At 40.7% G+C, this 10457-nt stretch overlaps 1 protein-coding gene across 2 annotated transcripts in view; it reads right to left on the bottom strand.

Annotated features, from left to right (window-relative positions):
• ST13 (ST13, Hsp70 interacting protein) overlaps window positions 1-10457 on the bottom strand; it is a 21714-nt gene that overhangs the window by 4329 nt on the left and 6928 nt on the right. For both annotated transcript variants that reach the window (XM_014521809.2, XM_025208927.1), the window contains exons 6-10: window positions 8931-9015; window positions 6772-6882; window positions 3529-3631; window positions 992-1108; window positions 264-315 (exon numbers count right to left, since the gene is read on the bottom strand). In XM_014521809.2, the coding sequence (XP_014377295.2) occupies window positions 264-315; window positions 992-1108; window positions 3529-3631; window positions 6772-6882; window positions 8931-9015 (468 nt within the window). The remainder of the gene's footprint in view (window positions 1-263; window positions 316-991; window positions 1109-3528; window positions 3632-6771; window positions 6883-8930; window positions 9016-10457) is intronic.

The following is a 10457-nucleotide window of genomic DNA, read 5'->3' as shown; positions in this document are numbered from 1 at the left end:
ATTCCTGCCATCCCAGGCATACCTCCAGGCATTCCTCCAGGAAACCCACCTGTAACATACAAAGGATAAGGGTACATTTAATGGGGGAAGGAAAAAATGGTTTCTATTTATCTACATTTAAGCACAAGAAGAGACCAAGTTAACCCCATCCATTAGCAACTCTCCCTGGCCACGAGCATAAGCAAACCCCATCTTTCCTGAGAAAGCCAGAAACTTTCTGCTATTAAATGCAGGAAGAAGGGAGGGGAGGGAAGAAGGAATACCTGGGAAGCCACCAAATTGAGCTCCTCCTGCCTGTCGCCGGGCTTCTTCCTCCTACAAACAAAAGCATGTCATATTCTGAAAAAAGCAGTGATACTGCAGACAGTTTTGCAAACACAGTGCAAGTGGCCATATCAGGCACTTCAAACATGGCACCCATAACCACATAAGTACCTGGATACACACAAAGCCAGGTAATGATATGTATTGGGGGGGGGAAGAAAAATTGGCAAGAGGAAAACATGCCAGAATAAGTCAGTCATGTTCAGTGAAACATGCTCTCTGAATCTGGACAGAAAAATCATACACTTCAGCTCAAACCAAAAACTGAAAAGGCTTCAGGTTGTTACAGGCAGGGGGCACATGGGAGAACAGTCCAAACACCACATGGGAGAACAGTCCAAACACAAGGTTCTTTGCAACCATAAGGGGTACAGCTTTCTTTAAAAAGTGGTAATTCTGGTGTACAAACTTGAAATAAGGGAGGTACAAATTACAAGATGTGATAAAACTTGCTTATATACAAAGTGATAAAAGTTAACAGTTATGCAAAATTCTGCTCCCAATTTATCAGTTAGTCAAGGAGGGTCACACCCCCTATATCATGTTACAAAAAAAGGACAAAAAGGAAATGTATATAGCAGAATTTTTCCCCAAAAGGTTAACCTTGAAAACACCACATTACTGATCTCACACAGTACTATTTTTAACAGCCAAATAAAAAGCCCACCCTCTGTGCTCTCTCATGTTCTTCTCGTGCCTTCTTTACTCGCTCCATCCTTTCCTTGATTTCTTTTTCTTCCCGCTTTCGCTCATACTTCCTCCGGTGCTCAGCAATTTTCTGAGCCTGAGAAAAGGAACAATGAATATCGCCGTGCGTATTACAAAGCACACACTGGAAATGCTCATTTTATACTGACATTGATAAATTTAGCCACTGAGCTAGCTCCAAAAAGATTAACACACAAACATGGATGGCTTCAGGGCTTTCACATTACAGCCTCTGAAAACCGTGTCTAAATACTTCCAAATGTCTACCCATACCCCCCTCAATAGTACCAGGGCCCCAAAGAAAAGCTGATTAAGTACACAGTCCTGTCACAGATATATACTAGCAGCCCCTGAACTGACTAGCTTGCTTTATTTCAACTGATTACTGAAAAGCCTTAAAAAGGGATGCCAATACCATGGCACTGACAACACTATGAACTTAACCAACATTGTTTACACAAAAGTTCTTTTAAGTCCATAGCCCCAGACCTGAAAAAGGCTATGTATTTAGAACTGAAAAAGGCTATGTATTTAAACTGAACACATTATGCATGTCTTATCCTTTGAGAATGCCTTTTAACACAGATGATCTGACCCAAAAGGGATTAAACTAAGTTATCAGGTGTAGTCCTTGTGTCTTTGTGTAGTTGAGGGTGGAGACTTGCCCAATGCAATGCAGGCAAGCCCCAGTATGAGAGTGTACTACCGCCTCCCAGTATGAGGATCTCAGCTACATGCTTATTTTATGGAGATGTGGGATTTCCCCTTAGCTTCATCCTTTTGGATAAGGGCAAGCAAGAATCATGGGCATCTGAGCCCATAGGTCTTGGTTGCAAACATAGGTCTTGGGGCTTGCATGCAAGATGCCTGCCATGGATTTGGGAGCATCCGAAACCCCAGGCTAAAGAGTCTGGGAGGGAAGAAACTTGCCGGTAGTAACATCACACGGACCTGAACAACTGAGCTTTGCTCAGTGGATGGAATTCAAAATGGAATCCGATTTAACTGGATTTGGCCTGAGAGAATTTTTTTTTTTTTTTTTTAAAAAGGTTCCCATTACCATTTTTGTCACCAAAGTGCCAGCCTGGTATTGCAGTACTCCCAGGCCCAGTGCTTCTCTCTCCTGGGGAAGACACTACCTCCCCGCACCATTTTATGAGGGCCACGCATTAAAAAAGGTTCCTATCAGGAACTTTTGTCCCACAGGCCATGCATTTTATAGCTGTGCTCATAGTTGGCTGCACTTAAATCAGCTTCATAGTTGGTTTCCATTACTGAACACATGCTGTTTTTGGCAGCAATTTAATGACAGACAGTGAGCTTTCCTTGTATGTGAATGTAAGACGAGGGGCTTCCCCCCTACCCCTCCATGCTGACTGGGGGGGAAAAAAAACCCTATTCAAGTAAAAAGTAAATACAGTAGATGACCTACTGTGCTCTCGGCTGTGTGTGTCATTACACCCCAACACAAAACTTCCTTGTTGTGAGTGGCAAAGTAACTGACTCAAGTCCTTGTACAGTAAATGAGCAGCTAAGCCACTTTCAATACCAAGCAGCAACTTGGGTTTTATGGCTGCAGCCTTGAAATTGACAGCTGCTAGTCATTTTTTGCAATTATTATGCAGTTAAATGGAGAACAATCACCAAAAACAGCGGCTGAGAAATGCTATGGACTTAAACAATTTAAACATTTGATCAGTCTGCAGGTAACATATCAGTTACTGATAAAAAAAATTGAGACCAGCATTGTGTTACGTCATTAAGTAAATTATATGCTTATCTGATATGAATCTATGGAGATGACCATACTTTGGTTCACAACAAACATGAGATCCCAGGAGATCAGTAGGCTCATTCATGGGACAGTTTAAGCTTGTAAAATGGTTAAGAAGTTGTATCAGTAGAAAATGCCTTTTATAGGGGTATGGTATACAGATTAAGCCATGCTGCTGGGTACAGGAATTTGTTTGTAGTATAAGTACCTGCCTACCTTGAAGGATTATAACTTTTAAAAGGAAAGCATATGCTGCCCCCTTGTGGTAAACCAGCAGAAGCATTTATTATCGGAACTATATTGAGAATATTGCCTCTTGATTTCCACAAGTGCAGAATAAATCCCCAGTGCTACTAAATCTCAAGGATTTAGTGTTTACTAAAGCATGTTGAAGCACTGAGTATTTGGACCCAAGGTTATGAAACTATCTTAGATCAGAACTCCAAAGAACAAGAGAGATACACAGGTGGGTTTGTAATGTTATTATATACAGGAAACTTTCAGACATCCTGTTTCCTACAACTGTCCATGGGGAAGAAGAAACTGAAGTAGCTGGAGTCATAGAAGGACTTTATAATCTAGTCTGCAAACATCAGAGGCTGCAAAGACACTTGTGTAGTTCTACTGGACACTGTTTTCTAGAAAGTTTACAGTGTACCATGTAAGATTAAGGTCACCATAGAGATGTCAAAAGATTCACTCCTTGATCACACACTACTTACTCTGGGCTGCACCTCCTTTAACATGGCACTAGCCTCTTCATCATAATCCAGTTTACATGCCAAAGCAAGATCATGTGCAGCCTCCTCCCAGTGACCCAGAAGCCTGGAATTGAGAAGATGTTAACACAGGTGTTGCCCCACAGATTCTCTTCCCTTCCTCTCCTTGAAAGTACTAGCAACTAATGATAACTGCATTAGCCTTTTAAGAGTGAATACACAACAGTACCCGACTGGTTACTGAAAACACCAGAACTTGCTGATAAGTCATGTTCATCACAGAAACCAAATCGGAAAAAACTAATGAGGAATTTTTCCATCCTTTATACCACCAAAACAGCCACTTCTGATGGAAGAGAAGCCTAACTGGCTTCAGAGCTTTTGTCTGTCACAGTTCTCAACTGCACAAAAAAGACTGCTGTTAGAAAAGAAGATATTCCTAGAGGAAAGGGCAGAGGTGTATTACATCTAACAGGTACCATGTCACTGCAAAAAATTAATTGGATGATAGAATGTCTAGAGGATCAAACACCTAATTTTTTTAATATGGGCAGAGCTATCCATCCAGTCAGGTCTTAAGACGGTTCAGTGCTGGCCAGACCCCTAAATTTTCATGAAAAAAATTGTAAAGCCAGAAAAGTAATTTTTTCCAGTTTTTTTTTCAGAAATGCCCAAACCAGATGATAACTATTTACATGCCAGAGATAAATCTGATCTCCAAAATATGCACCTGACATTGTTATGCATGTTGATCAGCCAGGGAAGTGGTGGTATATATATTAGAGGCCCATCCCTGCAAAAATTGTTTGTTACGTTTCAGAGGGAAAACCCTTTGCAGAGAGAATTCATTAACAGAAGATTGTCACTTAGGAGTTATTTTTCACTCCTTAGATAGAATAGCTGAGAAAATGCGAGTAACAGTTTCTGTCTGGGAAGAAATCATATGCAAGGATGTAAGTATTTCTACATCCCAGGAATATAAAACTGAATTAAGAACTCTTAACACGACAGTCATATGCATATCTCAGGGGAAGAAGTCATCAGCACAATATACACATACAACTTGAAGACTGAATGGGAAAACAAGACAAAAAAATATCTTTGGAGAAAGCTCCTTGTCCAGAATTATTGACATTGCTGGCCAGGCAGGCAACTATTTTGGGTGGGGAGCCGCTTACTGAGATTTAGCAAGCTGGTGGGGCTACCCTTGCAGCCCTCAACCCTGGCCGCCATCTTGGGACTGGAAATCCAGCTCCCTAACGACCTGACCTTTGCCATGGGAAGTCCCTCCCCTTGCCCCCAGAAGTACTCCTTTTGGGAAGGGGGTTTGCCATCTTGGAACTGGAAAAAAAAAAAAAAAAAAAAAAAATCAAACATTGATGATAACGTTTGAATTTTATTTTTAAAAATATTTTTGTCCCGATTTGTGTGTGGTGTTGTGTATAGAGAGCTGATTGCATAATAGCTCAAAATGAAGTCTTACTCTTGTATATTGTAGGGGACCATGGAGGGGTGGGGGTGTATGGGGTGGAAGAAAAGGTGTGTAGAGGGTGAGGGTGTCCCATGTTGCCACTGCTGAGCCCAGATGGGCAAGCCAGGAGCAGGCACATGTGCACAGGGCCAGGGCTGTGCAGCACAGTTCCCCGCCAGTACTGCATGGCTGAGGTTGGTGGCAGTGGCAACCGGAAAGAGCCGCCTGCCACCTGGGCAGTCTAGAAAGACAGTTCAGCTGCAGAGCCACCCCAGCCCTCCTGTGTGCCCACAGGGTGGCAAGGGTGTGCCACAGCTGGCCTGTGCCTGGGACACAGGACTAAGGGACCTGCTGTGAACTGAATCCGGCCCCCAGGCCATATTTTGCCCACTCCTGGTCTACGTTCACAGTTGGAGAAAAGCTGGGTAACCTGTACAGCAGTGCTGTCCAAATTTTAAGCGGCTGGAGGGGCCACGCTACTGCAAGCCACAGGCCCCTAAGCCAACTCCCAGGGCAGGAGTAGGAAGTGAAAGCTGAGAGAATGGCTTAGCTCAGGAGACCCGAGTTACAGCAGCAGCTAGAGTAATGGGGGGGAGCACTGGTCAGGTAGGAGCCCCAGGCTGCCATGAAGCCTATTGGCTGCCAGTAGACAGCCCTACTGTAGGGGAAACAAGGAGTGAGTGGGACTGTTCACTAGTGCTGCTGTCTAGTGTGAAAAGCAGGGTGAGATTTCCACCCTCCCCCATTTTTGTGTTTTTTGCAATCTGTTCTCCAGCTTATGGTTAAGTTTGTATGATTTATTTTCCTTGTGGAATGATTTTTTCTCTACGTTAGATACTTTAATAATTGTCTGTGGTTAAGGTTATTTTCAGAATGACTGATAATTACTAACATGTTTCGTCTGTGGAGGAAGCAATCTATAGTATTCTATATATACATTTTCCTCTTCTGAAGCTGCAAGGTCTGGTCTGGGATATGAGGAATTAAGGTTTCCTGGGATAAGGAGTTACCCCAGGGGCAAATCCTTCTCTGTTCCTTGTAGACTTACAACAAAGCAGTAGAGAGGGGCTTGGGGACAAGGGGCATCCCAACATCACACTACCATAGCACAGATGGCTTAACTATCTGTAACAAACTAACTGGTAGTTAAACATTATGGCTGGTTAGTTTGCATAGCTCTGTACCTTTAAATATTCCTTAAAAAAAAAGGAATTTTTCACTGTTTTAATATATTAAAACTGTTCTTTAAAAAACAAAAAACCCAAAAAAACAAAAACCCAGAACTGAAGCAATAAAAAGTTCTTTATTTATTTTTAGGGTTGTTGGTTTTTTTAAATTTTATAAATAGAGTTGAGATATTCCATTATCTTGTCGCCCAAATGCCTGTTTTAATAGCTACATTCTGCATAACTACATCCTAAAATTTCAGCTAGGACTTGTAGTAAAAGCTACTCTTCCCAAGAAGTTTAACTTTATTCACATAAACTGCTTTGAAATCCTTTAGAAAAAAAAACACAGAATTATATTCCACAAAACTCATGGTCCTGTAACTTAGGCTGTTCAGTGACCAATGAGAAGACATGCAATAGTTTTTAGAACACTTAGTCCCAGCATTATCTCCCTTCTCGCCACAAAGGGTCACCCACCCAAACTTAGCATAATGAATTCTTGCCTATGACTATGACTTCAAAGTACTACAGCACCACACAACAGACTCTACAATGGAAAACACAGTGGGAAAGTAAGGGAGGTGAACTGTGACTGCAATTCTTTACCTGTGTGCTTTCCCCCGCCACTTGTAGGTCTGTGCTGAATCTGGGTTAATGGTAATGGCTCTGTCACAATCTCTAATAGCAGCGTTTGGCTTCTGTAGTTTCACAAAAACACTGTAAGGAGGACAAAATATAATTTACATGTTCAACCACCACTGAACTCTTCGTCAGGAATGGTTCCAATGTTTTTCATACAATCAACTTCAATAGGTGAGAGAATAAGATACACATTTAAAGAATTCTAATGCAAACTGATTTTGAGATGCAAGAGGCTTGTGTCTTCACCTTCCCTGCTCCCACTAATATTCAGAGTTTATCACCAAATAGTGACATGGACAAGCTAATTTTGTTCCTTTTTCTCTTTTTAGGAATAATGAAGCAGAGAGAACAAACAAAGCCACCAGACCCACACGCAAAAACCCCAAACAAAAGCAAGCAGACAGTCTTACAGTTGAGTTTTCTTTAGAGCTAAATATCTGTGAAAAGGATTATTCCTTAAATGCAGAACTCAATTAAAGGGGTTTAGGTTGTAGCTGTGTTGGTCTAAGGACATAGGCAGACAAGGTTCCTTGGGTGAATTTGATATCCTTTATTAGACCAACCCAAATAGCTGGAGAAAAGTTATTAAGCAAGCTTTCGGGTTGAAAAACCCTTCATCAGGCTAAGGAAGTTTCAGCAGTTGGTGTGTGCTCTTCCTGGATGGAATGAAAATCCATCCAGGAAGAGCACACACCAACTGCTGAAACTTCCTTAGCCTGACGAAGGGTTTTTCAACCCGAAAGCTTGCTTAATAACTTTTCTCCAGCTATTTGGGTTGGTCTAATAAAGGATATCAAATTCACCCAAGGAACCTTGTCTGAACTCAATTAAATGAACTGGTAGCACCAGGGGATCACAAGGACTAGACTATCCCGCCTTCCAGGAGGTGGTTCCCCAACCAAGTAGTTCCAAAAAAAACCACTCAAACAGTAGGCAGAAAGGTGAAGAGGGATATGGGGCTGAAGGAGATGCTACATGGGGCACAAGCAAGAGGCCCAGAGCATCTAGCTATCTGAGAATTAAGCCTGTGACCTTGAACTACTGTGATTTCCTGTAGTGTTAAAATAGCTTTCTGAATGAAAAAAAATCAGGGTTAACAAATTCCAAGTATTTCCTTCACTGTTTTTTTTAATGGGAGCATACCAAAACTCTATTAATAGGCCCACCCCTGATAAGAGGAAGGAAATAGTAAGAAACAATGGGTATTTAAGCCTTAACCTAGGTTGGTACAAGAAGCTAAACATTTAAAATAGTTTGAATGCCTTCTGACATAGGTTTTCAAAGTGACATAAGACAACAGCCTGTTGTATCAGTTATGAACTAGCTGTGGACAAAAGAAGACCTGTAGTCCCCATAGTGTAAGTGAGCAGATATATTTTCCAAGCTGATCTATTGTGAGATGAAAAACTAAGACCAGGTAACATTTTGGGTCTCTCAAGTGGAAGGGTGGGACTGAAACTTTTAGTTTAACACATAGGGTATTTTCCATTATGTCATAGCTATTATGTTTCATTATTCTGCAAGTTCAGTATTAGGATTCAGTAAAGCTTTTTGTATTCTTTATATCAGCACATAGTTTAAGTTCATTATTTCATCTGCATCAGTTTACCAACATGTTTTGATGTTAAATTAACTGAAGTTTTGTCCATCTCCAAGAGTGCAACCACTGGCAAGTGCCTGGAGCCACAAGTGGCACTGGGAAGGATGCTTCCCAGGTAGCACCAGAAAGAGACTGATGAGAACCAATGTAATCACAGAAAACATTGATACCCAAGCATTTGCACTGGCCAAGATTAACTTGGATATAAAACAAAGTTAAGGACTATACATATGCAAACTTTGATATAGGAGGCTGGGAAAAAGAGGCCAGCCATGCACAGACATAATACTACGAAGGTGAAGGCCAATATAACCCTGTCCCATTATTTTAGGGTTAAGTCTAAATAAAGTGAGATGTAAAACTAGGACTATTTACTTCTGCCAAGGTTCAAAGTATGCTTTTTTTCCCCTCTCTCTTCATTCAGCCTATCCACATCAAATCTGAGACAGAACCCTGTTTTTCCCTTGCACTGTGACACCTGTAGAAAGATCATGAAAATGCATCAGTAGTTTGTGCTACTCACCTAGCTCGTTTAGCATACAAGATGGCCAAACGAGGATTCAGCTTGATAGCTGCTGTGAACAAGTCAATGGCTTGCTGAAGTTCACCTGAAAGCCAATAAAAATAACACTTCAAAACCACCACACACTAAGATTAAAAGGAAGTTCCCACCTTTCTTAGGTAGATTTGTGCACTCAGGCATACCTTAAAAAGACAACACAAAACATCATTATAAAAAGAGCCACATGTTTCTGGAACACTGATTACTATTGCTAAAAACAGACAAAGATTGCTATGACATTAAAAAAAAATCCTCTATTTTCAGTTCAGTTTGTGCATTTGGCATTGTCTCGGTCAGCTATGCAAACCCTTTCTTTATACAGGTCTTTAACAGCAAAGAATTTATTTTTAAATTACAGGTGTACAATTATAAAACCAACAAGAGGCAGAGAACTTAAAGGTGCAATATTTAAAGCCAACATGAAATTTAGTCATCTTAAAAAGTTATTATAACACAACTCTGATTGCAGATACTCTGAACCAAAATGCATCCCCCCACCATTAATGTTAAAAAGAGGTGAATTTTTTTAAAAGGTTACCACACTCTAGCTAGTATTGTGCTGGAAACTGCAAGTGAGAGAACAGTGAAATAAACCTTGGTCATACCCAGTTCAATATCTCTTTCAGCATCCACCCTCTGCCACTGCAATACAGGATACTAGGCAAGACAGACCTACATTATGACCCAGTAAATGGTAGTTTTTATATTCTTATTGGGGAGGACAATAATATTTGTAATTCTTAAATCAGGCTGCTACACAAAATAATGTCGTTTTAGACTGTATTTAGGGTGACTAAACAAAAGATATTTTAAGGTTTTACACTATTACAAATTTAAAAGTTGAAATTACAGTAAAAATAAAGTCCTTTCAAAACTCAGACAACTCTGTACTAATGTGAGAACACTGAAGCAGCTTACACATTAAGTTTCTAACTGCCAAAATAAACGGCAGCACAACTTAAGTTTCACCATTAAAATATAGCAGTAATTCCCAAAGTTTGTGCTGTAACATACTAGTGTGCTGCAAGAGCACCAGCCCTGTGTGGTGAGCTTAGGTCCACAGACCAATGAGTGAAGCATGCTGCTAATTTTAACTCAAGAGAAAAAAAAAGTAGCCCCAGGTATCAAAAGTTTGAGAAATGCTGGATGCATCTACACAAGATGCTTAATGCCCATTGGACTAATTCTACTGCACATTAGATTAGTCCAATGCGCATTAAGCATCACACAAAAAGCATTCATCTGTGGTAATGCGCAGTAGTGCTGATAATGGCACATTAAACTAGTACCTGTTTTTACAGGTACTAAACTTAATATGCCAAAATTACGGTGTGTTAATGAATATGGACACGCCCACTGAAAGAGTTAATGCACATGGCCTAGAGAGCATGCCATATGCACCCATGTACAAACTAGCCATGTTGGAAGTCTGGCATTGTAGAATAGTCATTTAAAAACAATTAGAAACACTAGTCTTCACTCAAAAAG

This window comes from Alligator sinensis, unplaced genomic scaffold (genome assembly GCF_000455745.1).
Source record: "Alligator sinensis unplaced genomic scaffold, ASM45574v1 scaffold215_1, whole genome shotgun sequence".
In the NCBI taxonomy this organism is placed as follows: domain Eukaryota; kingdom Metazoa; phylum Chordata; order Crocodylia; family Alligatoridae; genus Alligator; species Alligator sinensis.
This window is presented reverse-complemented; position numbering and strand designations above follow the sequence as displayed.